Raw genomic sequence first — 16,584 nt, forward strand, 5'->3', positions numbered from 1 at the left:
AAAAATGCCAGTTTTTCCATAATCAATTAATAATTAGATAAATTACCAGCAGAATTCCAATGAGTGACCGATCAAGAAAGGTCCAAAGGTCTTTTTTTGTTTATCCAGACTACTAGCTATTTTTTTACTACCCATCAAATTTGTTAAGTTTTGTACAGACAAACTAGTTTCTACTAGCTAGTAAATTTATAAAGCAGGGTACCAACAAGCTAGCTTTTACTAACTAACAAATTTGTTAACAGATAAGTTGCTTTTTTGAGCAAATTCGTTTGCTGCTATATTGTGTGGGTTTAACTCCTATGACCAACGCTAAGTCTGAACACCTTTTTATGTGATGTTTAACCGAATTTCCGAGTGTGTTAAACCACATCAATAGTAGAGTATTAAAGAAGAAAGGTGACAATTCTAGAGATAAGAACACCTCCCAAATTCATAAGAACACTATATCAGTTTGATAAGAACACTATGTTAGTTTGATAAGAACACTATATCAGTTTGATAAGAACACTATGTCAGTTTGACCATTTAAACACATCTTAGAACACGTAATTTAAAGATGCTGACCAATCTGAGAAGGAAGCCACTGACACCAACTTTACTCATTAACTCATCGATAGATGAATAATCGTAAGTTAATCATATAATACAGACGTTACGTTTTATGTTTATAAACATTAAATTGATAATGAATGCAGCTTCCATTTCGGTTAGTGAATAAAGGCCGTATCGGTCGGTAGAGAGAAACAATAAGCGACTGTTCAGCTTGAAAGCCAGTACTTTATTAAGACAACCCTGTTCTTTAAAGTTCTTATAATATCTTATCACCTACTGGAATGATTTGTGATGACCATGTAATAAAGATAGAGAAAGAAATTGAAACATTAACCTGATTGTTTAACTAATTGACCATATGATGTTTGTTTACTATAGGTTTAATAGACCGCTTTATTTTTTACATACATTGAATTCCTTGCTGGAATAGATTATAGATAAGAATATTGTAAACAAATCAGATAATACCTATATACGTTTTGGTAAAAACACAACAATTCAGTTGTGGAATTTTGTTTAAAGAGATTCAAAAACAGGATATTTTAGCTTCTGTTTGTAGTAATATCTGTGGTTACTGAAAACCATCATTATTGCAAATGCGATTTGATAGTATTTTCAAAACAACCCATGCAATACCCAATCAATTACCTTTTTAAGTGTCTAAAGATTTGTGACTACTTCAAGGTTTTCTGGTTTTTTTTACTTGCAGTGCCACCTGTCAAACTATGGATATCACAGCATTTGAATACAACAGGAAATTTTCCAAAGAATTGAACCTTGGTGAATGTCCATCAAGAGATGTTTCAATTCCTCGTCCAGATAGGCGTAACACTGTAGAGTTCGCTACACAACCATGGTAGGTAATCTTACAATACTCTTAATATCTTTGGTTAAATCGTTCATTTTTGATTTTATTGCATCAGATAGAGTTGTTTTCATGTTGAAACTAAACCATCATAATAAGCTTATTAACACTAAATCCTTATCGACAACATCGTTATCACGAATACGGGTTTTGACATATTAATGGAGTGTGGTTTGGACACGATGATCAGACAACGGCCATTTGTGAGTGCATTGTGAAATATTTCCAAAAATATGAAATAAAAAATGATACATTTTTAAAAAGAGAAATGAAATAAGGTGAATTCTTGGAATATTTAACTATTATTTTCAAAGACAAAGGCTATATATCTATTAACACTATAATAGAAAAAATGTTCCTATTTATTTCAACAGCTTTGTCAAGTAGAATTTCCTTTCCTAGTTTATTTACATTCCATCTTTTGAAACCTTCAACGCCCAATAAATCCGTCATTTAAGTGTAGCCTGTTCTATTTTTGAAATACTGGATGAACCCAATTTAGATCAACATCAAGATCTTTCGAAACACTTTTTACCTTCAAAAATAATAACTCTCTGTAAACCTAAATATCAAATTAAATTTTTGGAGATCGGAGAACCCCGTTTCTGAAACATTTTAAAACAAAACAAAAATCTAATAACAGATGTGTTTTTGTAAGTAATTTCTTCACGAGCTAAGAAATAAATAAGTGAACTGTAACACTTTTCAGAATTAAAATCCGACACCTTGTTCATTTTTAATTAATTTTAACAGAAAGTAACATAAAACAAAACAGTATGCGTAAAATGCACCAAATCTGATTTTAACGCACAACTGAAAGTTCGTATATCATTTTAAAATGTATTCAACAGATAAAAGACCACCCCTCCCCTCTTTCACGTGCACTAAAATAAAACCAAAACTCAGTAAGATACCTGGTTGAATTTAAATTGGACTTAATGATACTAACTGATGTCTGTTCTTGTAATTTCTTGGCTACATGTTTCTGTCATAACACACGTGCGTTTACAGATTTTTTATTGATTACATTGCAATAGGGAATTCATTTATCTTAGAATTAGATTAGTTTGAAAAGTGCATCAATATATGTCTGGGTCGAACCAGTTTTATAGCTCAGTCAAATATAAATTCTGAAAGATTACTCCGATTTTATCTTTGTTTCAGATGGTATACCATCACTTCTACTAATATTTCCTCATCCTAAAGCCAACCTGAGACTTGAATACTTTTGTCCGCGGTTACCGCGCAATTGGTCATCTTTCGCAGACACGGTGACTCAGCGAGTTAGACACTTGCTCGCTAATCTGAAGGTCTGGGGTTCATTCTCGGCATAGGTCGAGATGATACCTTCAGATTTTTCGGTTTCCCCTGTCAGTGATGCAGGTAAGAGGGGCTGACATGGAAAAAGCGTATAGTCGTTCAGATGGGACAATAAATGGCGGCCCCGTGTGCTACATGCTGTGCACGATAAAGATCCCTCGACAATTGAAAATGGAAAAAAGCAGGCTAATGCCGCTGTCCTGGCAAAACTCCTACATGTGTCAGGTTGATTTAATAACTGCATGTCTTACGGATTCTTGATCAAAAGGAAGTGACGTAATTAGAACCTGATCATTATGACAAATTTGGTTAAGGTGTATCCCAATGCTCGATTAAGTCCATGTTAAAGCAAATCGACCACGTTCTAGATTTTTTATTTAAAATTCTTGCCCCATTGGAAACATATGACATTAATAAATGGGCGCAATTTCAAATTCAATGCAAAAATTTGCGAAATACTCTCTCTATAGCTACTGGGCTCCTTTAAATGAATATAGGTTATAGTAAAATAGTGGTGCTAATCTTATAAGAGGTGTAATTAGGAAAAACGTTTTAAATTGATAAAATAAACATTAACTGATATAACAGTCATAATACATCATTTTATTACACTCGAAACTTTACCAAATAATTCTAGATTAAAGCTAGTGTGTTAGCAATGGTAACATATGCTAACACAATTACACAGTTTTATCATGCTAAATGATTTAGAATAAGAGATGCTTCATTCTGATATGATCCATGGTTTAAGTAAAGGCATACAATAAAATGAAGATCCTCACAGGGCCCCTATTTGCCTCATATCTTGAGCCAGATGAAAATGGTACCAAAGATAAGACCAAGTGAAAAGGAACTTGTGCATAGCAGCATTACTAGCATGTCTAATACCATTGCTTTCTACATTTTAGATTTCTCGTGATGTCTAAATCACTTTTTGTTAGATAGCACCAATAGGCTCCCCTACGTATCCCCGTGTTGTCTACGTTTCCCCCGTGTTATCTACGTTTCCCACATGTTATCCAAGTTTCCCCGGTGTTGTCTACATTTCCAATATGTTGTCTACATTTCCCCCGCGATGTCTACGTTTCCCCCATCTTGTCTATATTTCCCCCGTGTTGTCTACGTTTCCCACGTGTTTTCAACGTTTCCCATGTGTTGTCTACCTTTCCCATGTGTTGTCTATGTTTCCCCCGTGATGTCTACGATTCCCCCGTGTTGTCTACGTTTCACCAGTATTTCCTACGTTTCCCCCGTGTTGTCAACGTTTCTCATGTGTTGTCTACGTTTCACACGTGTTGTCAACGTTTCCCCAATGTTGTCTACGTTTCCAACGTGTTATCAACGTTTCCCACGTGTTGTCTATGTTTCCCGAGGGTTGTCTACGTTTTCCCCGTGTTGTCTACGTTTTCCCCGGTTGTCTACTCCCCCGAGTTGTCTACGTTTCCCACGTGTTGTCGGCGTTTCCCACGCATTGTCTACGGTTACAGAGAAAAGCTTTAAACTTCAGAAACGATTTGGAAATCACATTAAACATGTGAGCTACAACAGATAATACGTAACACACTTTTTAAAGAAAATTATCGATAGTTTAACTTAGTGACGTAAAACTGTATTTCCTGCCCGTCCTATTAACGTGTTTGCCAGTTTAGGTCACCATAACTTGTTACCTATTTTTTTTTTCCTCCAGCCTATCCATTAAAATGTTTATTTTATAAAATGAAATAAAAAGTGTGAAACTCTTAGCCAAGATAAATTGAAAATGATAAAAATCAGAATTACCTAGAAATGTTGTAAAATAATTATTGATAGTAAAACGACTTCCATTCATTTTATTTATTGAATTTCAGCCAAATGAAATCCCATTTACCTGAGCTGTTATAATATTGATGTCTTTACAAGAAACGAATTTCTATATCAATAATGATAGGGATGATATTATCACAATGTCAATGTGTATATTGTTTTAAACTTTAAAGCCATTAGTTCTCCAAATTGTGGACTGTTTTAAGATAACTGCATAATTATATTCCTTCTACACCTCCATACACGAAAAGTAAAATATTTTGATCAGGGATCAAGATCTTGGCCAATGCATTGTTGGTACAGTAGACAGAAATGTCGGCATTACCCATATATCATTATACAAAGTGGGAGTCATCTGACTATTTCGGAGGTCCGTAGTCTATTTTAGCCTCTGATAGCTTGTGAAAGTTGTCGGCAGGCAACTAAAGATTTTAAGTATATGAAATCACCACCGTTCTAGACCTCTATGTAAATGATAACTGCTCTACCTATTATTTTCACCACCTCTTTATATCTAACTCTATTTCACCTTTATAGAAATGTATGCTACTGGGAACAATTTAGATTCTGAAGCCGAAGAGACCATTTATAATCAAAGTACATGCCGGTTTATTTATCACTGTTAAAAATCTGGGTGTCGTCCTTTCAAGAGATCAAATCTAGTAATAATGATATTTTCCAGTAGTGTAAGGTTTGGTTTAGAACGTTCAGATTTTAGCCCTGTTTGATGTTTTAATTCTTTTAATTGGCGGATTTCAACGGTAATTGATGTTAGTTGACTGTGGGTGTTTCGTATAAAGTCAGTTTACATATGATAACGTTTTACATGAGTTCTGGATTAATTCATTAACTTTCTAAGATCACCCGTTTTGACATTGAGTTAAGTTAAAGGGAACATATCCAATGTCCGTTTTATTAACTCTCGACACAATAGAAAAGAACCCGTCTTCATTAGCCCACATTGTGCAGAAAAGTATGACGTAAAACTCCATTCATTTCATTTCATTCCATTTATGGAAATGGGCAAAGAGTATCTGACATTTAATGATCGATTATTTGCAAATTTCAACAAGATCATTCTGTAACATCGTTGTTTTTTTGTAACATTGATTTATTTCATGTAAGAAGCAGATCATTCTGTTACATCCTTGTTTTCTGTAACATTGATTTATTTCATGTAAGAAGCAGATCATTGTGTTACATCCTTGTTTTTTTGTAACATTGATTTATTTCATGTAAGAAGCAGATCATTCTGTTACATCCTTGTTTTCTGTAACATTGATTTATTTTGTATGAAGAACAGTTGATAATTCTACATTCTTGTTTTCTGTAACACTGCTTTATAATGCACGAGTCTCAGATCATTTTGTTACATCTTTGAACATCCGCCAGAACATGTAAAATCTCCTTTATCTTAACGTAGCAAGTTGATGCAAAAATTACTAGTGATGAAACGAGTTTTCTGTTGACGCCTACATTATCAAGAGGATTGAGTGCAGTTCAATGGAGAAAACAAGTGTTTCTTGGAACATGAAATACAGACGACATGTGGTCTATAGGATTGTAATTGTTTTAATAAGTTCAAACCTATTTCTGTTTACACTTGATTGAGAAGACTGTCTGACATTTTATGAACATTTACATTTAACTCTTGAGGTATTCGAGTGGTTTGGAAGAAAGCCTTCAATGCGTAGCCACTTGAAAACATTCTGAAACACACCAGTCCTTCGTTTAGCAATTTAATTTAGCTGGTTTGAGTAATATTCCCTTTTAATTAAATTCTACATTAATTAGAACATATATAACACGTGCGCAAATATAATGATTTGAAATTTCGAGTAATATTTATATTCATATATTCATGTTAGATTCTTTTTCAGCTCTTTAAGAAAAAGAGGAACTGTAACATCAGTACCAAGAGAATTGAACGACACTCGAAACGTCCCTATTTTAACACCAAACGATGTAGTGGCTTATTTGGGTCTTTGTGGGGGCGAAGCTGCATCATTTCTAGGAATATTACACAAGGGAGATTGTGTTGCGGTAAGTATTATGTCCAGTTACATGTTCTTAAGGTAATATTGAGAGGGTAAATATATCTAGAGGATCGAAAATACGGCACGCCATTTTATACTAAACGCATATTAGTCAGTGTTTCAACAACTTGATTTAACTGTGTGGTGTAAAAGAGTACAATCATTAAGGAGAGTTAAGCCAGACATTGTTAAAGTTAAATTGGCTAGGAATTTCAACTGTTTTAAAGCCTGGTGATCTGAAATATGACCAACCATATTTCCCCATAAACTACGCACAGAGGCGGACGGAGCCGCCTCAGACCAAGGTGTTTTCTAGGACCCCCACAACAATACACAGCTGAACTTGAGAATACTACTTTTCAGCGACCCCTTAGTCCACCAAAAGTGCACAATACTAAATACAGCACTAAACAAATAAATGACACACGTCAGAACAACATCACCACTACCAACAACAGCAAATCTCATCTTAACAAACAACATCAAACAGTCAAATAAGCAACTGGATCTTGTTAACAAAGAGAGTTTTGTTATCCAATTAAAACCGACAGCATGATATGATAGACAATCCAACTGGATCGTGTTTCAGCATCATGTAAACAACCGAATAACATCTTAAAAACAGCAGCACCGCGTGAATAACCCAAGCGATCATACTAACAACTTACACAACAAACCAACATTTGTAACAACATACTAATAAACAACCCTGTTGGATTTTCTAAACAACCCAAAAAAATAAACAAACATTCTTGCTGCATTTTGTAAACATTCAAACAGCATATTAACAAACAACTCAGTTTGATTCTGATAACAAATAAACAGCATCTTGTAAACCACACCTTCCAGAAACGACTTATAATATTTACTTATTTGAAAATGGTAGCCCACTGTTAATACTACGTTTCAAATACAACCATTTATTTAATGATCGATCTTGATTTTTTTTATTTCAGATTGAAATAGCCAGTTTGTTAACATTCAATGATAAAACAATGGTTAGAGCTTATGTAGAATATTATCGTAAAAAGATGGACATTTTAAACAGTTCATTATCACCACGAAACGAATACGAACATTACTATGATGGTAGATATTACCTTAAAAATAGGAGTTACGGAACGCTGGAAATCATTATTGTACAGTTTCGATTCAAGTCTAAGAAAATGACGATTGAAGCTAAGAAAGTTGAAACTGACATCTCACCTTTAATGTCTGTTTATATGGAAGAAGTTAGGTTAAGAGCTGGTATGCCTACAAGTTTAGTGGTAAGATTAAATTCTTATTTGTTCTTTCGTCATATTATTACAGCATATGATTACTATAGAAGCTCAAAGGGATATTTATCATGACTTTACAGCTTTGTTAGATCTGTACTTTGCTGTTAAATGTTGTACAACTGTCTTAAAATTTTCTTTTCTGTTACAGGTTATACGGTTATCGACAGCAGGAGATAAATACGACAAGAAGAAATTTAGAAAGGGTGGCTATCAACAAGCTCTACGTTACGTTCAGGTTTTAGAAACAGAAATACGCCATGTTCGAGAAAGAATTATTGATAATGAAATTTCACCACATCTTAATTATGCCCTATTTCCCTTTAAAGAAGAACAACCACGTATGTAAAGAGTTTGTAAATTATAATTGTATTTAAGTTTTAACATCTAAATTTCATTTTGGATGATGATATAGTTATGAATTCATCAAAAGTGAATCATATTGGAATGAATCATGAATTGTTTAGTGTCTGTTATAAATCTTAGAGTGATAGGCAATGGCAATGAAAAGTTAATGAAAAGAAAAATTATGAACTGATAAACAATTTCGACAAAACCCAAACCCTTCTTGCCTGTGCACAGTATTTTCGATCCAAGTATTGAAAGTTTAAATCCGTTATCAACCCGACTGATTTGATGTTCGTCTTAACTCCAATTACAGCAACCGACGAACCTCTGACTGTGGAATACCTTCATGGTTATCTCCCATATCATAACTAACACATATAAACTGCTGCAACTGATATTTTGATGGGAAACCAACTGATAATAGAGTCAGCATGGACAACTCCGCATTCCTGAAAATTTGGAATTTTTGTGTAATACCTAATATGCTTCCGTGAATTTTGAAAACCTTTCGTGACCAAAAGTTTAAAGACAGAATAAAGCTATTTTATACTTGATATTTCATTTAGAACACCTCTGGATAACGTTGTTTTATAATTTTTAGAATACAGAATGGGCGCTAGTTTGTTAACATGGGAAAAGACTTCAATGTTAGAAGTCAGCATTAGACAAGGTATCAATATTGGTAAGAAGGCTGCTAGAAAGGTAATTTTAAATAAGAATGGCCGATTTTACAGTGGTCTCCCAATCTTCCAACCCATCATCCAACTATAGTTAAGATATCCATCAATGGTTTCAGCATCTGTTCTTGTTACAATAACTTTGGATTAGAGCCTGTGCAAGGTTACAGATTTACCGATGGAGATTAGAGCCCCTGGTAATGAAATCTGTTTTTGTATTGTTTTTCCAGTGTCGACATAGCAAGGCCAACAAACTAGAGTTATGTGTGCGAGTTAAAGCTTTATTGAAAAAGTTGAAAGTCACTCAAAGAGAAATCCACAAAATCAGATCCAATTGGATGACCTTGACATTGGAAGAGAAGAATAAATTTTCGGACGTTCATGGCACTAGAGTCAATAGCTATATCAATGTAATGAAACGACTCGCACGTGATGTTAGAAAATGGCGGAAACAAATGAAAAAGCAGAAACAGAAAGATAGAAAGAATCAAGCTAAAGAGCGAGAAATAAAGAAAATGAGTAGCGATCAACCTTGGTTTTTACGGGCTGGATAAACTGTCTCTCTGATCTTAATGCTAGATCCAAACCAAATAATATTATAAAAATTTGTGATTAAGACCGCAATGGTCTTCCATATATTCATATTTTGATACGTATATTGAATATGTTTAAACTTTGGTTGTGAAACATGAATCATGCATGTTGTAGGACATCAACGTCAAAAGAAATGTGAAATTTCAAAAAATCAAAAACAATTTATGTATGTTCAAAAACTATTTTTCTAATGTTATGTCATCTTATATTAAGAAGCATCGAACATAACTATACCGCACAAAAAGCGGTTGGTGGTGGTCTTACAATCTCTATCCATCGTATGAAAAATAACAGATCCCGCTACTTGTTCCTCTTGGATATATCAAGTTCTGTTTATCTGATCCAGCCATTAAACTACATACTGGACACCTGGGAATATCTATAATCTAAAAAATTACCAGAACAATTGTAATACGGTAATAGACGACCCGTGTTAAATCCAGAAGGCGCTAGTCTGACATGTTGATTAATAGGGCTAATAAGTTTTTTTTAAATTCAAATCGTGTTATCTTATTAACATATCTGATAGTTTTACTATATACTCTTATTGGTCAAATCCTATGTTCATTGTAAGAGATAGTAATCCACTACCTGATTTTCTGATAGAAGTTGTTTAACATTATAAATCAACTCTCTAGATTCCGGGTTAGAAAGTTTATAGTAGAAGCTACTCATTAGACACTAAGATCTATATTCTATTATTTTACAGTTGAGTATTTAAATTATAATGTATAATATTTATTATGTTAAAAATTGATATAATGTTATTGGTCAAATAAACGTTTATCAGAGACAACTGTTTGTTCTAATATCTATAAAGAGTTTAGTCATCGGAAAAAAAAACAACACATACAGAGTTGGATATAGTCGTCAGCAAATTCCAGGCGAGATGATGGTTGAGTCAGCAAGAATTAGATCACCGGTTAATTGATATCTAAGATACCAGAGAGCATACAGGGTGGGGATGGGGGTACCAAAGAACGAGAGCAAAGTTTTCGACGGGGTCAATAATTCCTATTAGTTTTTAGCCAAGCTCTTTACACCCCCATGTATCTACAGTAATGTAAAGGGACACCAAGAGCCAACGATAACAAGTTAAAGGTACAAAATCTAAAAGGAGCCTAGTCTTGTAGTTGTTATTTTCGCATCAATTGAGTCTATGCATGAAAACTAGAAAAAAATTTATTAACAATAATAACAATATTAATGTATTTCCTTTATAGATAGAAAAATGCAATTACACGGATATTTTGTTCACAAGAACATTGTAAAAAAGCATTACCATCATCTAGTATGTCACTTTTTGTGTAATTCTGATAAATTGAAGAAAATCTATACACAAAACCACTTTTATGGCATATGAGAGATTTCAAAAGGTTTTCTTTTCGTGTCTAGTGAACTTGAACTTGATTTCCATCACTCGCAATTTCATGTCCAACGTTTTGGGTTCAAAATTAAAAACCACTTCATCAGAATGTGATATATCTCAATTACCATGGTACTGTCGCAAATAGAAGGACAAAGTGTAACATATAGGCCAACAAATAGATAATGAACTTTAACCACATGTAACACAAGCTCAAATATTTTTTAACTATGCATCATGCTGAAGAGTGACAAAGCTGAAACAATTAATGTACAAAGCGTTGATGTATGAAATACAATGGTGGTTAATATAGATTAATATTTTGATATTCTCAGCATGTCCAATTTGTATATACATTATAGAAATAAAACAAACACATCCCGGATATGATATTATAAACTAAACTAGCTTAGAAAATCATGTTTGAGGTACCAATGCTGGAAGTCTGAAACAATATCAGGAAGACAAAAGCTGTCAGCACCAGTAAAGCTATCAAGTAGGAAGGTTGGACTGGAATATGAAATAATTTGGCCTGAAACAAAATCAAAAGAGTTTAAGCTTACAACTTCAAACAAAAACATTGAAAAAACGTCTATCTCTATAAGAATGCAATGTAATGCCAGGTTTGTTATAGTCTGAAATATCTTGATTATCATTCTGTATGTTTATGTCACCTCAACCTATCTGCATATAGGTAGTAATTCTAGGGTAGGATTGCCATTTTAAAGGAATCCTGTCAACGATTGATCATGATGTTACTGAACATGCTAATACTGATGCTTACCTTTAAAGTGGTGTGACCAATATAATTAAGAAATGAATCCAATTCTATCTGAGAACTATTTTTATATCCAAACACCCTCATTTCTAAAGCTATCTTTATCAATCTTTTACATATTGCATTCACTCTTGCTGCCTGAAATTAACCACATGACATAGGGTTTGTTAGCAGATAACAATCTATGCCAGTAAGAGTTCAAGTCATATTGGTCAGCAAGCAGCTTCACAGGTCAATCAGTCACTAGTCACTAAGTAAATTACATGTCATGTTTAATCAGTCTGAAAATTATCATGTCATGTTTAATCTGTTTGCAAATTATCGTGTCATGTTTAATCAGTCTCCAAATGATTATGTCATGTTTAATCAGTCTCCAAATGATCATGTCATGTTTAATCTGTCTCCAAATGATCATGTCATGTTTAATCTGTCTGCAAATTATCATGTCATGTTTAATCAGTCTGCAAATTATCATGTCATGTTCAATCAGTCTGCAAATTATCATGTCATGTTTAATCAGTCTGAAAATTATCATGTCATGTTTAATCAGTCGGCAAATTATCATGTCATGTTCAATCAGTCTGCAAATTATCATGTCATGTTTAATCAGTCTGAAAATTATCATGTCATGTTTAATCTGTCTGCAAATTATCATGTCATGTTTAATCTGTCTGCAAATTATCATGTCATATTCAATCGGACTCCAAATTATCATGTCATGTTTAATCAGTCTGCAAATTATCATGTCATGTTCAATCAGTCTGAAAATTATCATGTCATGTTTAATCTGTCTGCAAATTATCATGTCATGTTTAATCAGTCGGCAAATTATCATGTCATGTTCAATCAGTCGGCAAATTATCATGTCATGTTTAATCTGTCTGCAAATTATCATGTCATTTTTAATCATTCTCGAAATTATCATGTCATCTTCAATCTGTCTGTAAGTTATCATGTCATGTTCAATCAGTCTGAAAATTATCATGTCATGCTCAATCTGAATGCAAATTATCATGTCATGTTCAATCAGTCGGCAAATTATCATGTCATGTTCAATCAGTCGGCGAATTATCATGTCATGTTCAATCAGTCTGCAAATTATCATGTCATGTTTAATCTGTCTGAAAATTATCATGTCATGTTTAATCTGTCGGAAAGTTATCATGTCATGTTCAATCAGTCTGCAAATTATCATGTCATGTTTAATCTGTCTGAAAGTTATCATGTCATGTTTAATCAGTCTGCAAATTATCATGTCATGTTTAATCTGTCGGAAAGTTATCATGTCATATTCAATCAGTCTGCCAATTATCATGTCATGTTTAATCAGTCTGAAAGTTATCATGTCATGTTTAATCAGTTATACAGTTTTTGTAAGAAGTTCAGTGGAAAAATTGTGTTTAGTTCAGAAAGTTGTCAGTTTTAAGTAAACAAGCAAGCAGATTATGCAGCTGTTTATCAAATTTATTGGAGGAAGAAGAAACAAGAAACAACTTACCTGAAACAATGGGAAACCTAACATTAATGCCCAAACAATTGGAAATATTCCTCGATATGCCCAAACTTTCACCTCAACATTCCTATTTAAAGCCAGAATACTTATTCCTGCAAGAAAAAAAATAGCATCCCAAAACATTTTGGCTGAATATAATGTGCATATCATATATCTGACACTGCACTTTTCGTTTATTGAACTCTTCCACACATGCATTCTTTATGATTGGAAGAGTTTAAGATTAAGCTGTATTTGTTGCCTGCCAAATTATAGTAACTGTCCAAACCAACAAAATATATGATCAAACTAATATGGTTAAATCATCTTTTATAATTCAAATCATCTTATGACATTATTATTTTCAATATATTCTTTCATTTTTAAAAGTTATGGTATGATTTAAAAGAGAAATACTTACCAATAATACTTAATTCAGCTAAAATAACTAATGTTAATGATGTCATCTTAGATATTATACCATTTAATGCATTTAAACTTAATCTCAATAGTAAGATATCCTGAAACATACAGAAAACATTCCTTTGAACACAACTTGACCTGAGTATATTTCCAAGAATATTAATTTTGGTCACATGCATCATAGAAGATTTATTCAAATTATTAACACTTTTAAGAATCATTTTGTTTCGAATAAGTTGAGAACTAGATCCTTGCCAAAAAAAATTTAGTCAGAAAATGGATATGCTGGATCAAGGGATACATGCAAATACGTTCATCCATCTCTGATAAATTAAGAGAACACATACCTTCATAGCTATTCTGATTTCTGTTGATTTTTCTTGTAAACGTAAACAAATACCACGAACAAAGAACAATATCATCTCACATTGTGTTACATAGTTTACTACTACAGCTAGTATTACAGCATTCATTACCATTCTACCATAGAGTTCTATTGCAAACATAGTCCAATATCCACCTTGTCTAACAAAATATAAAATACTACATTAATATATTACAGCTAGTATAACAACATCCATAATCATTCTACCATAGAGTTCTATTGCAAACATAGTCCAATATCCACCTTGTCTAACAAAATATAAAATACTACATTAATATATTACAGCTAGTATAACAACATCCATAATCATTCTACCATAGAGTTCTAATGCAAACATAGTCCAATATCCACCTTGTCTAACAAAATATAAAATACTACATTAATATATTACAGCTAGTATAACAACATCCATAATCATTCTACCATTGAGTTCTAATGCAAACATAGTCCAATATCCACCTTGTCTAACAAATATCAAATACTACATTAATATATTACAGCTAGTACAACAACATCCATTATCATTCTACCATAGAGTTCTATTGCAAACATAGTCCAATATCCACCTTGCCTAACAAAATATAAAATACTACATTAATATATTACAGCTAGTATAACAACATCCATAATCATTCTACCATAGAGTTCTATTGCAAACATAGTCCAATATCCACCTTGTCTAACAAAATATAAAATACTACATTAATATATTACAGCTAGTATAACAACATCCATTATCATTCTACCATAGAGTTCTATTGCAAACATAGTCCAATATCCACCTTGTCTAACAAAATATAAAATACTACATTAATATATTACAGCTAGTATAACAACATCCTTAATCATTCTACCATAGAGTTCTAATGCAAACATAGTCCAATATCCACCTTGTCTAACAAAATATAAGGGGATACATTACAAAACAGGAGAGATACATAATCAATACAAAGAAGATACATAACAAATTAAACAATGGTAAGAATAAAAAGAAAGATCAATCTGTTTTAGTCATACTATTGTTCATACACACTTACCCAACTGTTTGGAATATTTCTAACTGTGGGAAATTAAAGGCCCAGATATAAACACCTTGTAGAACCATAGTAGATAAAACCCAGACAGCACCACATACTAAAAACCCTCTGAAATACAATATCAATAGGCTTTAGATGTAGACTTTAGAACCTGATTGACATATATATTGTACTTAGATTTAAAAGTGCAATTCTTAATTTCATTGATGATGATTTTTGCTGTGTTTCACTCAATGATTAAGATGCAACCATTACAATTTCATAAAAAACAAAAATAGTTTCTAAAACTGTAGTATTCCTTGTGCTGTGTCAAAAGTAATACTTACCTTAATTTCCATATCATTTTTTGTTGTGAGGCATTTCTATTCTGCTGTGGTGTAGCTTGCAGAAAAACTTTTTCCATCAGAGCATATAATTGTTCATTTTCTTGGATTCGAAAATAGAAAATGCCCATGATATAAGCCACAAAATGGAGAAAGTTTGGAACAATATAAGTGGTTATGAGATGTTCACAAGCTGAAGAGTCAAAATCAGCTTTACTAATATTTTGAGCAAGTAGTTTGGCTGGTTTTATGATCGAAAATGGAAATGAGGTAGTAGTAAAATTGGTAATATTTGGTGTAGTTGGTTGTATGGTTGTTAAAGTAGTCTGTACCTAGAAATATAATAAAATAAGGTAGTAGTATAATTGGTAATATTTGGTGTAGTTGGTTGTATGGTTGTTAAAGTAGTCTGTACCTAGAAATATAATAAAATGAAGTAGTAGTATAATTGGTAATATTTGGTGTAGTTGGTTTTAAGGTTGTTACTGTAGTCACTACCTAGAAATATAATAAAATGAAGTAGTAGTATAATTGGTAATATTTGGTGTAGTTGGTTTTAAGGTTGTTACTGTAGTCACTACCTAGAAATATAATAAAATGAAGTAGTAGTATAATTGGTAATATTTGGTGTAGTTGGTTGTATGGTTGTTACTGTAGTCACTACCTAGAAATATAATAAAATGAAGTAGTAGTATAATTGGTAATATTTGGTGTAGTTGGTTGTATGGTTGTTACTGTAGTTACTACCTAGAAATATAATAAAATGAAGTAGTAGTATAATTGGTAATATTTGGTGTAATTGGTTGTATGGTAGTTGGTGGTATTCTGATCACATTAAATGACTTAAACTATACTGATAATAGGTGATTTCCATCAAAATGCAATGACTTACATGTGTATCAACTTGAACATTGAGTTTCCATTGACAGGCAACCATTTCATAGATATAGGTATATATTAATAATAGCACTATAATAGATGGGTATACAATATTTAACAGTCTCCATGACCTTCGACCTGAATTGACCATTTCGGTACCAAATCCTCGCCATCCTATCTACAAAATAGTCATCAATGAAAATTATATATTGCAGATAAAATATCCTGCGACAGTTGAAAATTAAGAAAGAATTCTGCTACGTAAAATTATCCTCATTGCTAATTGCATGCATTGCCCTTCTTCATTAGGCCAGTCAGGGGCAGAAAAGTAGGATGTTAATTTCATTTGATGTTTATAGATGTCAAGGTCTGTTCTATCATTTAAGCCCACATGTAGATTTTTCAACAAACATCTGCATTGACCCTCGA

The 16,584-nt window shown here is 32.7% G+C and overlaps 2 protein-coding genes across 2 annotated transcripts in view; one reads left to right on the plus strand and one right to left on the minus strand.

Annotated features, from left to right (window-relative positions):
• Positions 1-1,277: 1,277 nt before the first annotated feature.
• Positions 1,278-10,266, plus strand: LOTGIDRAFT_235406 (hypothetical protein; the record flags this gene model as incomplete). Its single annotated transcript, XM_009064638.1, has 6 exons — positions 1,278-1,408; positions 6,421-6,583; positions 7,533-7,844; positions 8,005-8,194; positions 8,803-8,903; positions 9,109-10,266. 6 exons carry the CDS (start codon positions 1,278-1,280, stop codon positions 9,430-9,432), a joined length of 1,221 nt encoding a protein of 406 aa, XP_009062886.1. The 3' UTR covers positions 9,433-10,266.
• A 383-nt stretch (positions 10,267-10,649) lies between these two features.
• LOTGIDRAFT_235407 (hypothetical protein) overlaps positions 10,650-16,584 on the minus strand; it is an 8,120-nt gene continuing 2,185 nt past the window's right edge. The window contains exons 2-9 of the mRNA XM_009064639.1: positions 16,169-16,333; positions 15,280-15,608; positions 14,954-15,061; positions 13,879-14,056; positions 13,530-13,629; positions 13,115-13,221; positions 11,623-11,754; positions 10,650-11,370 (exon numbers count right to left, since the gene is read on the minus strand). Coding sequence (XP_009062887.1) covers positions 11,248-11,370; positions 11,623-11,754; positions 13,115-13,221; positions 13,530-13,629; positions 13,879-14,056; positions 14,954-15,061; positions 15,280-15,608; positions 16,169-16,306 — 1,215 coding nt within the window. The 5' untranslated portion in view covers positions 16,307-16,333 and the 3' untranslated portion in view covers positions 10,650-11,247. The remainder of the gene's footprint in view (positions 11,371-11,622; positions 11,755-13,114; positions 13,222-13,529; positions 13,630-13,878; positions 14,057-14,953; positions 15,062-15,279; positions 15,609-16,168; positions 16,334-16,584) is intronic.

The sequence above is a fragment of the Lottia gigantea genome, assembly GCF_000327385.1.
Source record: "Lottia gigantea unplaced genomic scaffold LOTGIsca_64, whole genome shotgun sequence".
NCBI lineage: Eukaryota > Metazoa > Mollusca > Gastropoda > Lottiidae > Lottia > Lottia gigantea.